Genomic DNA, 15,674 nt, shown 5'->3' on the forward strand with positions numbered 1-15,674 from the left:
TCATGTTAGGGCCTTGCAGATTGACTTTCCTGTTGGAGAAACCAATTATGAGGTCTGGGTATATTTTTAATAAAATATGTTTATTTTATGCTAACTACATTAGTCCTGGAACAGAGGTGGTCATAAACAGCATGCACTCAAACTCCTCTTAAAAGAATCTCACCCAAATGTGGATGCCCAGCCTCTAGAGAACAATTCTATCACCAGAATTAGCTCTAGTTAGTGATTAAAGTGGAGAGCAAGACTCCCTTGCTACTTGCCATAGCCTACCTGAAAAGAAACATCAAAAAACTAACAATTCAAGCATTTTCCTCAATAACTATGCACTTTTCACACGCTAAGGCATACATGTATAACAGCCTCCCTTGGGACAGCTGCCATAACTATTAGGTCACTCCTGTCCTGCCCCTACGCATGTTGAAGTAGTACTTTACTCTGCAAGTACCACCAGGGAAATCCAGAATATTTTTAGTGGGAGTGAGAATGGTAGCAGAATTCAGTCCCTTGAGAGCAAATTATATTTTCTTTGGCCTTCAAATGCTTTAAATGCATTTCAAAGCCCCTTATTTTTGCAGCTCCTCTTTGCAAAGGCTTCTGGGGTGAGTAGACCAATGCTGGGGAGGCACACATTGTGTCTAGATAATGAGCTATAGTGTGCTTGTTCGAAAACTAACCTACACTAATTTCTAGATTTACTAGACACCTCAGTGAACAGATAAGATCTAAATCCCAGAGCATTGTTCAATTAACTCTGATTTGTCTCTGTCCCAGAGCTATTATCCAAAACAGAGAGTTGACTTGCCACACCTTCACAATTAATTATTTTCTTGCTACAAATACTATTGTTTAAGGCATGAGATTATTAGTCTCACAACTATAGTTGTTCTGGAAGGGGTAAAGAAAATACAGCACATATTTCCATAGCCTGGAAAGTTAACTCAAACCCTGAGATAATAGGTCCAGAGTAAAACTGGTAGAACTAACTACTAAAAATGCCCAAGGGTTGGGTGCAATAGAATCCATATCCAAATCATCCCTGCTCTTGATTTATTTAAAACAAATCAAAGCCAGCGCCAGCATTCTCTCTTTTTAGTCCATAGCGATGCATTTTTAATCTGCAGTTACACAGGGGTGACAAGATGAAATTTTCAAATAAAGAACCATCAGAATCAAACAGAATTGTAAATCTCAAAAACTGAAATGAATTAAAAACAGGACTATGTAGCACTTTAAAGATTAACAAGATGGTTTATTAGGTGATGAGCTTTCGTGGGCCAGACCCACTTCCTCAGATCAAAAATGATCTGAGGAAGTGGGTCTGGCCCACGAAAGCTCATCACCTAATAAACCATCTTGTTAGTCTTTAAAGTGCTACATAGTCCTGTTTTTTGTTTCAGCTACACCAGACTCACACGGCTACATTTCTATCACTATTCTGAAATGAATTAGGAACTGGAAATCTGAAAATGGCCCAGGGGATCAAGTTTCTCACTCTGCCAAGTTGGAGTGGGGCACGCGGAGATATCAGTGTCACACTGGTGTTGAAAAGGGGGTAGTCTTGGATCCAGCCAGGGACAAGACATTAATAAAAACCCCTGTTCATTGCGACAGCATTAAATAGTTGAGTGTAGGCTGGTTTTTATGTTATCGCTGGCTCATTTTTGGCTGTAACAACCAACATTACAAATCTATGCACCCTTTTTAAATGCACGACAATAGATTTAAAGCATTTGAAATGTAACATATTAAGCAAGGCTTTCAGTTTAACACTATTCCCTTTAGTTACGTAGTGTCTTTGAAGGGGAATAACCTTCCCAAAGCCACCCCCATTCGACAGGTTTTTAAATGGTATTAAAGATGTCCTTCAATCTGCACTTCGTGTATGACTTGTCCTTTTTATGGGGAGAAAATAGAATAAGTTTAGCTGGCCTGGAGCTCATGTGGCAGTTGTAGCCTATTTTCTATAAGCCAAAGCAAGGCAATCACATACAAGGGAGGGAAAAGAATAGCATCACTGGAAAATGCAGCTTCTGTCTCCTGTGCTGTCACTTGCAGCATCATTGCTGGAGACTGACAGGCCCAGCACTGCAAACCTGGCAGGCTTTTATCTGTCTGGAACTGTTAAGACATGACCTTAAATGCCCTTCTGGTCACAGGCTCACAGTGCTTCAAAGGCTGTCTTGACCAGGTAAGCCAGACTCTGCTTTGACAGAAGACAAAGGACTGAGATAGGAAAGAGAAGAAACGAGGAATCCAAGGAAGAGAACATGAGGCCAGGCCAACAGCTCGCCTCCTGACTGTCATTCAGAATTTAGCTGAAGCCTCTGGAGGTGGAGATATCTGGTTCCCTTTTGCTAGCCTGCAGGCCCATGGGGGGACCAAGGGATAATTGCCCCGGAGTCCAGTGATCAAAAGGAGCCCAGGGCGGCTGCTGCAGCAGTGGCTAGAACCCTGGGCCCTTTAAATCACCACGTGGCATGCTCTGGGTGACTCTGGGGGGTAGGGCACCCCATAGTCTAGACAACGCTGAGGGCTGGCTGTCCCAGCCCCACCCATTCCAGGAGCGAGGAGCCTCCCCCCCCCCATCTTTCCCAGGGGCCTGCAGAGGTTGTCAGCTCTCCTACTGGCCTGGTCTGGTAAAGCTGCCTTTCAGGATCAGAATAATGAAGTCCCAGGGGCATCATGGTGGATCCTATTGGCCCAGGAGACCATGTGTGTGAAGCCCTTATAATAAAGCTTGCTTCTTCCAGCCCACTTGCCCCCACTGCTCTTGGCTACTGATATCTGGACAAACGGTGTCCAAGAAGGGAGAGGTCAACTTGCTCCCATTAAAAGGAACCAAAGTACATTTTGCTGACTTCAACTCTAAACATGTCTCTCCATTTCTAGAACAGTTCAGCTTATTTGTTTTGCCAGCTGATGCCTTTACTAGTAGCCCTGAACAGCCCTTATCACAGGTTCTTCTAATTTAAGCTATCTAACTTGCCCCCATCTGACAGGTTCCAACTTTTATTGACTTTCATAAGCAATGCCATGGAAGCCAAGTTCGCTTTTGTTACCCTATTTACCTTAGGTCACAGGCTTCTGCACAGCAAGGACAGACAGACCCCCACATAAAATGATAGGGCTAGATCCCAAGCAGGTGTAAACTGACATAGCACCATTAACTTCCTATCAGACTGAAGCGGGGTTACAAGTGGAGTTCTTCAGTGAGCAATCTTGAAACTCAGATTACTCCATGGTTTTAATAATGACATTAGCAAACAACAACAAAAAGGAAGATGCTCATGAAATTTGCTGATGAACCTAAGCTTGGGAGGCATCATCAAAGCCAAGGAGGATCAGAATTTTGCACAGGAAGATCTTAAAGACCAGAGCACAAGAACTAGGATGAAAGTCAATAGTACAAAGGCATGCCTATTGGGTGTAATGAGAATTTATCCTACGATCAGGGGACGTATCAGTTTGAAGTGACAAGAAGATGAAAGAGACCTAGGTGTGTGGGATCATGGTAGGATGATTCTGAGAGACCAGTGTATTAGGTGAAGCATTTCCAGTTTCCTCACCTGTGAGCAATGCTGGTCACCTCTTTTCCAGAAACCTGCATTTGATTTGGAGCAGGCATAGATGTGAGCTATTAGCATAATCAAGGGAATGGAGGGCTGGCTTATGGGAGGAGACTGGGAGAGCTTGGCTTGTTTAGCACAGAAAAGGCTGAGAGGGGATATCAATACATTAGGTGGGGGTAAATACCAGGGAGGGTGAAGAGCTGTTTAAGATAAAAGACAATGTTGGCATGAGAACAAAAATGGATCTAAGATGGCCTTGGACAAATCCGGAGTAACTTAAAATCCAGAGTAAACATGAGTGAAGTGTTTCAAAGGCAGAAGGTCTGGCACAGCCTGGCAGTAGGTGTTTCGGGAGTAAACAACTTAATTTTAAGAGTAAGCTGGAGAAAATAAATGCAGTTGTCTGCTGGTGGGGTTTTAATGGTAGGGCTCAACACTCCTGTGGCTCGCTATTATGTTCTCCCGTTCATACTTCAGGGTTTCAGACAGACACTATCAGGGGTAAGAAATGGATTTCCACACCCACCACAGGTATTCTGGGAGGCTTCTTTTAAAAATCTCTGCTCTGACAGCCCAGGGATGGCCATGGCTGGAGATGGCTCGTTGTGGGGGGAGGGCCAGGACTCTGAGATGGTGTGGAACATTCTCTTCCTCTCAGATACTTGGCTGGCTGCAGGCCTGCTGATGGGGGTGGCAGAAGGGCAAAAGGGGTAGCTGCCTTGGGGCCCGGTTAGTGTGTGGATGCTGGGTGGTGTTGGTGACCCATGCTCAAGGCTGTCCCTATGCATACACAGAGTATGTGGCTGCATAGGGCACCCAGAAATTTGGGGCACCACCAGAACACCAACACTTACCTGCTGTCCTCGGAGCACCCCCAAATTATGGCAACATGTGCATGCAAACACAGAAGGGGCAGGGTAGTTACCTGGTTATTGTTGCCATCAGTACCTGCTCGCTCCAGGCCGCCTGAGCCCTGGAGTCAAATGGCAGCCTCTGCAGCAGCCTACAATTCAACCCCCCTCCCTGCTAATGTCCCATGGGGAAGGCATAGAAGGGGAGGGGAAGAACACAGCTGCTCAAGGCCGGGGATGAGAACAAGTCAAAGGGACAGGGAGGGCATATGGGCATATAAATTCTAAGGATGGCAAGGCCTCTGCTATCTATATGAAGTCCAAAAAGATGAGCTAGTTTGTCCCATGTGGCTGTGAGCTCTATGACACCGTGATGTAATGGAGCAGGTTGGATTTACACTTGACAGTGTTACTGTACTTCATGAATTGGAGGGGGAGCTGTGTTAGTCTGTAACTGGAAAAACAACAAATAGTCTTGCAGCACCTTAGAGACTGACAGACATGTAGATGGTATCGTGAGCTTTCGTGGGCGCAACCCACTTCTTCAGCTGACCCGGATGTACTTCTTCAGATGTGCTTCACAAGGTGGAGCGGAGGTGAGGGATTCCCAGAGCTTGCTTCTGTTGTCTTCGCTTGCTGCTTCTGTGTGAGGATAACAAAGCCTCACTTGGGAGGCGGTGAACGTGCAGAGACAGCAGGACCAAGCCTACCAGGCAATCCTGACTAACACAGCAGACATCCTTCACCTTCAGTGTGATTTAAACCCGTGGAGGCTGGGCAAGGCAAAGGCCAGCCGAGGTGACGATGAGACCGATGACAGACTCCCAGTCTATAATGGGAGTTAGGAACAGAGATTCCTTTGAGGACCCAGTTGTATCAGGTTAGATGCTGTACAAACACAGAGCAAGAACAATCTGCTCTCCAGAGTGCCAGCTGCACCTCAGTTTCCCCTGGAAAATGCAGCGGGTTATGCCCACCTTTATACAACCCTTAATGGTTCTCAACCGAACGCTGCTCCACACCATCATCAGAGCTGCAACTTAAAAGCTGCCCCTGAAGCTCTTCATTTGTCTCCTGAACAGGTACGTTGGGCAAAAAGGTTGGTTTTCAAAAAGACCGTTTCCTGTTCTCCCCAAAGGACAGGCTAAAGCCACCATGATGCCATCCGACCTCCCACATAGCTGTGAATAAAGGAGGCAACCTCATTAGGTTAGATGCTGCACAAACATCAGCCTCGCCCCTACCCTGCCCCCCAGCCCATTCCACTGCAGTGGTTGGTGATGAGCATCATGAGAGGGGATTAGAGCACAGGGTTATTGGAGTTCTAGGGGCTAAATTAGTTTCTCAGCTACTGAGCATGGAAAGGTACAGAATGGGCTTATTTCAAAAAGGAAGGCTAGAGTCTGGGGTGGAAGGATGGCAGGGAGGAAGGGGGACAGATACAGAAAGCAGTCACTGCCTCTTTCAGTGTAAACTCTGTAGAGGGGCAAAGATCCTGCAGGACTATTCTGCTACAGTTGATGGGGGTCACCTATTCAATGAGGCTTCCCATGAAGTCTAATGGAGAGGGAGAAAGGGAGGCCAAAGGGGCAGGCCTGAGGGAGGAGTCTAGATAGAAATTGTTTGGGACCCCTCTCTTCAGGTGGCTGATTTGCAGCCCAGTGACTCCACCTGCTGAAGATGATTCACCCTCCTCATTTATTAATGACTCCCTGGCCTTGAGCTGCAGCTGTGGGCAGGTTTAGCCTTTTTATAGTAGCAGTGAAAACCAAAGTAGTGTACAGGGGAAAGATTAGTTGTGTTAGCTGTTGTTCTAAACTGGCTTGTTTCCCTTTCCCCCCCTTTAGTGTTTGCTGGCTGGGGATGGCAAGTTGTTTTTAGTGTGATTTCATATGGCCATGGCAGTACCTGTGCAATTCCTCCTGTTTGCTTGTCTCTTCACTCAGTGTGGTAAGTGAGTTCCTTTTGCTCTAACTCAAAGGCAGGAGACTGGAGGTTGTAAGATGCCTTGCTGCTGGCCCAGGTCGTGCTTTGTCTAGAATTCTCACTCAGTCCCTGCATAAGGGTCATAATGAAATTCAAGGACTTTTGAGGGTTATTTTTCTCAATCCAGAGAACAGGTAAGAATTCTAAGCTCCTCTGTGAGGACCAATCTGTGTCTCAAAGTGGGCTTGTACCGTGTGGCTTTACAGCTAATGAGCCAAGCTCCAAATCTGTGATCCATCATCATGACACCAGTGAGATACTTGGTCAAAGCTCAATGTTTGTCCTACCAGGAGTTACATTGTGAAGCAGACACCACTTAAAATCTCCTCTGGATGGTTGGTTTCATTAATGTTCCCATCTCCTTGACCCTTATGTTTCTGGCTCTTGGTGGCTGATATCTGTGATATGTATTTTAGGATAATAGGAGTGGGCTTTATATTTGTGTGTGTGTGTCTCTTGGTATCACAAGCATCTCACTCCCTGATCTCCATGTGCAATGGCTGATTATGGAATTGATCATGCAGGATTTCTCTAAATGGTTATAACTTGAGCAGAAGCAGTTGTTACCCCTTTCCTGTAGGACTTATCTGCTATAGGGCCCATTTATTTTTCTCCTTTCTTCAGGAGAGATTCCCCAGTCAAGATAAACCATAATGTGGCTTTGCAGGTGTGGACAAATGCTGTCAAATAGGTAGAGTCTACTAAAGTCACTTGAACTGGTGACCTAAGAAAGCTCTGAACAAGCTTAGAGCAGCATTCTCCTCCTGATAGCGTTTCTGCTCGTATAAAGCCTTCCTAAATGTGCCCCTTTATTAATTACAATACTAGTGAGTGTGTCCTGGCCCCCAAGAACTTTGCTGATGCGGGACTCTTTTTCTGAGCAACACTGACTGAGGAAAGGGGTAACCCACAGTCAGCTCTCCGGAGCAAAAAGGGTAAGGAAAGTAACATTGTGCAGGGGGATCCTGTGGCCCTCAGAGCAACTAGTCCGTTAGTTCGAACTAACTTTCATAGGCGCTACACTAGCGCTCTGCTAGTTCGAACTTAATTCGAACTAGCGGAGAGCTTAGTTCGAACTAGGAAAACCTCATTTTACGAGGATTAAGCCTAGTTCGAACTAGCTAGTTCGAATTAAGGTCTGTGTAGCCCCTTAATTCGAACTAGTGGGAGGCTAGCCCTCCCCAGGTTTCCCTGGTGGCCACTCTGGCCAACACCAGGGAAACTCGTCTGCCCCCCTCCCGGCCCCAGACCCCTTAAAGGGGCATGGGCTGGCTATGGTGCCCGTGCCAGGTGCAAGCCTGCCAGCACCCAGCCAGCAGACCCTGCACCTGGCACGGCTCGAGCCAGCCACCTGCTGCCACCCAGCCCTCCCCCTCTTCCCGGGACCAGGCTGGCGGCTCCCGGGAGCTTGCCCGGAACCGCAAGAGGCGGGCACCCACCTGGTCTAGAGCGGACATCGTGGACCTCGTCCACAACCTCCGCACTAGGCACAGGAAAGTGGCCGTCTAGGGCAGGAGAGCTGCCAGACTGGCCACCCAGGAGCAGGTGTGCATGAAAATCAAGGGGGTCCACTGAGCCCCCTGACCCTGAGCTTACAATGGCCATCCTGGGTCAGACCAAAGGTCCATCTAGCCCAGTAGCCTGTCTGCCGACAGCGGCCAACCCTAGGGACCCTGGAGGGGATGGACCGAAGACAGTGACCAAGCCATTTGTCTCGTGCCATCCCTCTCCAGCCTTCCACAAACCTTGGGGAGGGACACCACTCCTGTCCCCTGGCTAATACCACTCCATGGACCCAACCTCCATGACTTTATCTCACTTCCCTTTAAACTCTGTTCTAGTTCTAGCCTTCACAGCCTCCTGCAGCAAGGAGTTCCACAGGTTGACTCTTTGCTTTGTGAAGAAGAACTTTCTCTTACTAGTTTGAAGCCTGCTACCCATTCCTTTCCTTTGGTGTCCTCTAGTCCTTCTATTATGGGAACTAATGAAGAACTTTTCTGTATGCACCATCTCCACCCAACTCCTGCTTTTAGAGACCTCTATCCTGTCCCCCCTCAGTCTCCTCTTTTCTAAGCTGAAAAGTCCCAGTCTCTTTAGCCTCTCTTTATATGGGACCTGTTCCCAACCTCTGATCATTGTAGTTGCCCTCCCCTCTCCCAGCCTCTCTCTTACCCTTCCCTAGCCCCTTTTCTTGATGTACAAAATAAGGACAATTGTGTTCAAAAATGGAATCTGTCTTTATTGAGCAAAACTGGGGAAGACTGGGAAAAGGAGGTGGGAGAGGGGAAGTGGAAGGAGGTGAGGGAGGAATGGGGTACGAGCCCCCGATGGGGAGGACTGGGCTGGCTCTGCAGGCTTCTGGGGGTGGAACTCTCCTGCAGCCCCCCAATTGCCCCCTCTCCCCAGATGGCAGCCTGCAGCAAGTGCAGCCGGTCTGATGGCCGAGTGCAGTGATGTGCCCAGTGTGGGCACTCAGGGCACTCCAAGCCAGGACTGCTTTGCAAGCAGGGCACCCCTGAGAACTGTCTGTCCGGGGTGGGGGTCAGGATCCTTTAAGCGCAGCCCTCGGCTAGCCTGAGACAGCATCTCCACGCTCTAAGTCCTCCTCTGATGCCCTGCCGGCACTGCTTCCGGCCATCCTTAAGCCCTGTTCAGGGTCCACTTAATGTGGACGCGCTAGTTCGAATTAGCAAAACGCTAATTCGAACTAGTTTTTAGTTCTAGACGCGTTAGTTCGAATTAACTAATTCGAACTAAGTTAGTTCGAATTAGCGCTGTAGTGTAGACGTACCCTTGGTGTACTGTCTAGGTTAGACCTGAACAGTGAGCCAGTAGTTTCTGGTTTGACTTCCCATGTGTTCCATTGGTGTTGTGGTGCTGAGTGTATTATCGTTGAACTAATGCTGTATTGTTCACAGCCCACTCGAGTTCAGCAACAAGCCAGCTGAATGGTGCAGGAGAATTGCTGTTGTCTCCTGAGGGGAGGAGCCAGGAGGCTGAAAATCAATCTGTCTCTGAACTGTCCAGCCTGGGGATAGCGGATCCTGGTATGAGGCATTACTGTTAATAACTCTCATCTTTATATTGCAGATCTTAATATCATGCACATGAGTGTAAATTGTGATTAATAATTTCCTGCAAATGAGACAGTAAAAGGTTTCTTCAGGCTGCAACATGTTTTTTGGCAGCTCCATGACACAAATACATTATTTTCTGCTGGGTGAGACTTGTTGGGTGGGTTTTTTTTTCACCACGCACATCTGAGATTGCAACAGGTTTAGTGTGAACTCCATGGCTTTTTACAATGTCTAAAACCCAATCAGGCACAACTGTCCTTCATCTGGCCACAGTTCTGTTTTCTCTGTTTGTATCTCACCTTTCAAAGATACAGTCACATCTCAAATGGATTCAGGGACTGTAAGTCTCCTGGGACTGTGGGGCAACCTGAAGTGAAAGATTGCAGGCTGGGCTTGTTCAATTCTGTCAGAGAGATGATCTTTTGGAACTGGCTCTCAAGCTGTCCATTTGCATATTGCAACAAAGGGCTCTTTTTAAACTTGAAAGTAGTAAATGCTGAATTCAATTTGTTTTGCAACATTTAATAAACAGGGGCCTGCATTGTACCCCATGCATTTGCTGATCAAAAGTTATGGGCACTTGTAAAGTTACCTAACAAGTTCTTTCATCAACTGCTGAGTGACTGAACAGCTTTGATACGTTTTGATGAAAGCTGAATTATTATGCATCTTTGCCCTTAAGACAAATTGACTTCAGCCTCTCAAACATTCTGATCTATTTTCTAGATGCACTGTGCCTCTGCACTCCATAGATTCTCCATCTGTGCTCACTTCATTTTAAAAGTCAAACTTTTATTTAAGGCTTTGTAATCCAGTATTTAAACATTCATTTCCCGGTATTGGTCAGTAGGGGAACTGTGCTATTTAGGCTATGTCCACACTACAAAGGAAGATCAAAGTGCCACTGTCAGTCTCCCAGGGTTTGAATTAGCAGTCTAGTTAAGATCACTATTTCAAAGTGAGAGGGGCACCCTGATGCCAGTAACTCTGCTTTCACAAGCGTAAAGAAGTTGACTTCCTGCAGTATAGACCGTGCCAAGTTAAGCTACTTCAGCTACGCATCTCAGTTCAACGTTGTCCTGTAGTGTAGACTTACCCTTAGACTCCTGAAACTGTAGACTTGTATGTATTGATGTATGAGTACGTAACGTTTCCCTTTCTGTCTCTGGTGCAGGGTTGAAGTGTGGCGTTCGTCCCATTGACTTGGAAAACCACAAAAGCTTTCTGCAGACAGGATTCTTTTCTAGAATTGTTGGAGGCAGAAATTCTGAGGCTGGGGACCAACCCTGGCAGGTGTGTGACATGAATACAGTAACTTCTTGAGGGACATTCTCCCCTCCTTCCCCCCTCCCCTCCTTCCAAGGCATAGACTGTAACAGTACATTTGTTCATTAAGGCACCTAAAACCCAAATGCCCTTTTCTGACCTGAATCTTAATTTAAGATCCTCCTGTTCTCTAAGTCCCTGGTGTTTCCAAGGTACAAATTGCGTACAGTTTTGGTAATCAGAATGTTAGGTGGTGTGCATTCACTCAATTCAGTAGCCCTCTGCTGATTCACATCTACTGAAGAGCTCGTCCTCCGTGTTTAATATGTGAGGCATTTTTGTGTCTCTTTGCTTTTGGGGACCAGTTCATGCTGTTCACAAAAGAATTGGATGTAATCTGTGGGGTGGGCTAGTTTGAGCATTTTCCCCCTAAAACTGATAACTCTGGGGTTATGGCTGACCTTCAGGGAATAAATGCCAGACTGTTAGGGACATAACGTACAAAAATTGTCTCTTCCATAGGAGGAAACTGCCCACATTTAATAACAGTATTGTGTATCAGCCTTCAATTCTAGTGAGAAGTGGGCTGTGCCCACGAAAGCTCATGATACCATCTACATGTTTTGTTAGTCTATAAAGTGCTACTAGACCATTTGTTTCCTGTAACAGACTAACTCAGCTACCCCTGAAGCTCTATGAGAGTCCTAATGTTCCCCTATGCTGCTTCGTAGCAGCTCAAGATGCTGAACTAACTTTATTTGTGATTGGGGGGAATTCTTGCCTAATCAGCTGAGCAATGGCAGAGAAGTCAGACTTTGTAGCAATGTTCTCTCATTTTGCAGGCATCAGTTCATGTAGTAAAAGGGTTGGGTGACTGTTAAATCAGCAATTTTTGACAGTCAACAATTGCTAATTTACTTCAATGAGGCAACATTCCTGGGAAGCCTGTTAATATGGCCCTATCTTTATCCCATGGTGATATGAAACCTTAAGAAGCAAGAACCAAAGCCCTCCCTCCAGGCATGTCAGGGAATTCCACGTTTCTATCTGCACTCTGCTGTGTTCTGCATTTCACAGTGGAATTAAGGATAGCTGTCAATGAGTCCTCAGTTGAGACACTACTTGTCTGAACATCAGTCATCTGGGACTTGCTGGCTAGAAACTAGAGCATTCAAAACTTCTTTTTAAGCATTTCCCTCTGTCAAGATCTAAGTGATCTGGATAACTTCCCCAGATTTTTGTAAGACCTCCCATTTGCTTTGGCGGGCAGTGTATAGCTAGTTTCACCTTAAATGTGTGATTTTTTTTTTTTTTTTTTTTTAAGGTATCTCTCAAGCTGGGCCGTTCCCACTTCTGTGGTGGCAGTTTAATACAAGAAGATGTGGTTGTAACTGCAGCTCACTGCGTATTCACCCTTGAGCAGTAAGTTAGACAATGCTGGTTTTGTACTTAACCTTTGAGTTATTTTATTAAAGCCCCAGCCTATTAGTAAGGAAACTCCTGGAATGTTAGTCTGTGCTGCTTCCCAGTTGGAGAAGAAAATGGCACTAGAACATCTGAGGAAAAGCAGTGCTGTCTACGCTTATGATCTTTGTGCAGCAGTAGTGTCTAATCCAGGGCTACTAAACATGTGGCCCACATGTTTGGCTTGCACCAAAGACTGAGTGGCCTTACTGCTCTGAGATGAGGCTTTTACCTAGCTCTTGTATCATGCTCTGCATCCATAGAGCTCATAGACTGGGGGGTGGGGAATCCTCTCCATTTACTGACTGTACAGAGAGAAGGGATTTTCACAAGACCTGCCACCCCCTACCCCCCCCCCCCCCACAACAGACTAGCACAGAACCAGAATAAATGTGGGGAATCTGAGTCCCTGACCACTGCCATGTTCATTGGGCTTTGTTCCTTCCTGAGGAAGGAAACCAAAACAATCATTCTTCTAGTGCAGTGACTGCTGGAAAAATCTGCAGAAGGCTCATGCTACTGTGGCTCACGCTGCACCTCATCTGTGATTAACTGGAGGATTTTGCTTTCAGGAAGCTAGAGACAGAGGGGTAGGATGGCTTTATGCTGGACTAAGACTCTTGAAATCTGGATTCAATCCACAGTACTGTCAGACTTCTAGGCTCAGGGTGGAATCCAAGATCTTGTGGCCTCCCATCCTGCAGGGTCCTACAACCTGGGGCTCCAGACTTATAGCAGGAGTCTGCCCAACAGTGAAATGGCCCCTGCCTTGTTGAGCACAGTGAGCCTGGTGCAGACCAGGTAGGGGCTTTTCTTTGAGCAGCCCTACCCACAGTGGGAAGTCTGACAGTACTGGGGATTGAATCCAGACTAGTCTTAGTCCAGTGTAAAGCCATCCTACCTCTGTCTCTAACTTCCTGATTGGTTATCCTCTCATACAAGTTAGATCACCTGTGTTCACAACTTAGATACTACAGTCTGAACCTCTCTAGTGCAGCACTCTTGGGGCCTAACCAGTGCAGAATCAGAGAATCTACCAAACCATGGGAGGTCAATATTGTCTAGTAGCGCTACCAACACTTCCATTGCTTACTCTGCTCTTAGACATTTGGGCGTAAATTAGCATTGCATAACAGAACACCTAGAGCCAGGACTGGGGGCTGTAAAACTTTATGGGACCAGAGGAAACTTGACCCCACTCATGCTAAGTGGACCTCTGGCTAACTCAAGTAATGACGGACTGTGCATGTTGTCTGGCACTTTCTGTTCCACCTAGAGAGGTCCAACCTGTACTAGTCCTTCCCAAGAGACTATAGTGAATCCCCTTATTTTCACTTACAATGGCTCTCCTGTCATTTTAGTGTAGAAGTGAAGTGTGGCTTGCTAACTAACTTGGTAAATGCTAAATCAGGAGTCCACTGTAATGATTGTCCCAGGCAGCACCAAACTACCAGAGCTCATTCAGCATAATGACACATTGCTGTGCTCATAAACACACAAGAATTGTACCAGAGACATGACTGTTTCCAATTAAATATTAAACACCTAAAGCCCCCTCAAAGGTTTCATTCTCTTGGGCTCTCCTCCTGCTCCAGATCTTCTCTTAGTGCCCCCCAGCTCCCAAACACCATGAATTAAAACAAAGAAGGGATTTCATATGCAAAGGGCCTTAAAGGATGTAGATGCTCATTTCCCACTGATTTATGGTATCTTGGTCCTCTGTAAAGATCCTAGGCTAAAAGCTGAGGGTGATCCATTGTGACAAGCAAAATCCAGGCTGCAGCTAAACTTGTCCTTGTGGTAGAACAGAAAGCTAGTCACTTAAGAAATAAAACCTCAACAATATTCTAGCATTCTGACGCATGGCAGCCCTTTCAGGCATGAGGCCAAGTGAAAGTAGCATAGCTGGAAAAAGCTTGCTATTGAAGGCTAGATTCAGGCCCTTGGCAGGAAAGGATGTGGCAAGGCCACATGTTCCACAGGCTGAACTTCCCTGTAATGAAGAGAATTGCTTGTGCATAGCTGTTTCTGACACACACATGGAGCCAAGGCTAGCAATTTAAGAGGCTGAAGTGTGTTGGCAAACCTCTCCGTCATTAACCTTGCCCTTTATTTGTCAGGAAACTAGTGGAGAATCTCATCGTGACTGTTGGAGAACATAACCTCAGAAAGGCAGACCAGCAAGAACAGAACATCCCCGTCTCGCAAATCACTGTGCACCCTGACTTCAACAGGCTTGGTTACATGCATTCTGATATCGCTCTGCTGCATCTGAAATACAGAGTGAAGTACGGTAAGGGAGGAGATGGAGGGAAATCACCTCAGAATAGCTTCTTCTGGAACAAATTGCCTAGGGAGGTTGTGGAATCTCCATCACTGGAGATATTTTAGAGCAGGTTAGACACCTGTCAGAGATGATTTAGGTCAGAGTGGCAAAAAGGCGTCTGCAAGCTGGATCCAGCCCACCAAGAGTGTTGATCAGGCCTGTGAAGGCCCTGCCACTCCCCCACCCCCAGGCCAATTAAAGCCTGGGGCTGGGGGAGAGCGCACGACGCTTCCTCCCACCCTGTGAGCAGCACGCAGTGCTTTGGAGGAGACACCACGTGCTCCCTCGCCCCCAAGTGCTGATTGGCCTGGGGGCAGGAGGAGTGTGTGAAGTTTCCTCTGCTCTTCCTCTTCCCCTTCTCCCCCCTACCCCATCAGTTGCCAGTGCTCATGCAGGGCGAGGGAAGCTTCGCACAACTCCCCCACCCTCGAGCCGATCAGGAGTTGGGGGCAGGGGAGCGTGTGAGGTCTTCTCTCACCCTGCAAGCAGTGGGTGGCACTTTGAAGTGCCGTGTGTTCCTTGCAGGGTGGGGGTAGGGCGGAAGGAGGCTTCACGTGCTGCCCCTTTCCACGCCCCCAGGCAAATCAGGGTCTGGAGAAGGGGGAGCTGCACGAAGCTTCCTTTGCCCTGTCCTGGCCCTGTGAGGAGTGCACAGCACTTCAAAGTGCCATGCACTGCTCGCAGCGTGGGAGGGAGGCTTTCTGCACTTCCCCTACCCCCAGGCCAATCAGGGCCTGAGGGCAGGGGTGTGTGTGAAGCCTCTTCCCACCCTGCCAAGGGCCTGGGTTCCTATTAGGAAAGGGGGGGGGGGCAAAGAGGTTCCCCCTGCACTGAGACCAATTACGGTCTGGGGGTGGAGGAAGCCCAGAAGCATTCTGGCCACACCCCTTCCAGATTAGGCCCCACCCCTTCTGGCCTGGCCCCCAGCCAAAATTTATTGCCCACCCTTGATCTAGGTGGTGTCTGGTTATGCTTTGAGGGCAAGGGACTTGACTTGACTTGGTCCCTTCCAGTTCTAGTGCTCTATGTTGACAGTGAGATTAAGACTTGCTTATTGTTACCTATGTGCCTATTTTGTGGATTTAAAAAAAAATTAAGTCTGTAGTCATAGTGACTCGAAAGATGTTTAAGCATC

At 47.1% G+C, this 15,674-nt stretch overlaps 1 protein-coding gene across 2 annotated transcripts in view; it reads left to right on the plus strand.

Annotated features, from left to right (window-relative positions):
• Window positions 1-1,389: 1,389 nt before the first annotated feature.
• The window catches only part of OVCH1 (ovochymase 1), a 67,516-nt gene continuing 53,231 nt past the window's right edge, over window positions 1,390-15,674 (plus strand). Inside the window, exons 1-5 of one of the 2 annotated variants that reach the window (XM_075940721.2) lie at window positions 1,390-6,370; window positions 9,325-9,453; window positions 10,658-10,776; window positions 12,074-12,171; window positions 14,334-14,506. In XM_075940721.2, coding sequence (XP_075796836.2) covers window positions 6,313-6,370; window positions 9,325-9,453; window positions 10,658-10,776; window positions 12,074-12,171; window positions 14,334-14,506 — 577 coding nt within the window. In that variant the 5' untranslated portion in view covers window positions 1,390-6,312. The remainder of the gene's footprint in view (window positions 6,371-9,324; window positions 9,454-10,657; window positions 10,777-12,073; window positions 12,172-14,333; window positions 14,507-15,674) is intronic. The other variant, XM_075940722.2, reaches the window with a different exon arrangement.

This window comes from Pelodiscus sinensis, chromosome 1 (assembly GCF_052426305.1).
Source record: "Pelodiscus sinensis isolate ZL-2025 chromosome 1, ASM5242630v1, whole genome shotgun sequence".
Taxonomy (NCBI): Eukaryota; Metazoa; Chordata; order Testudines; family Trionychidae; genus Pelodiscus; species Pelodiscus sinensis.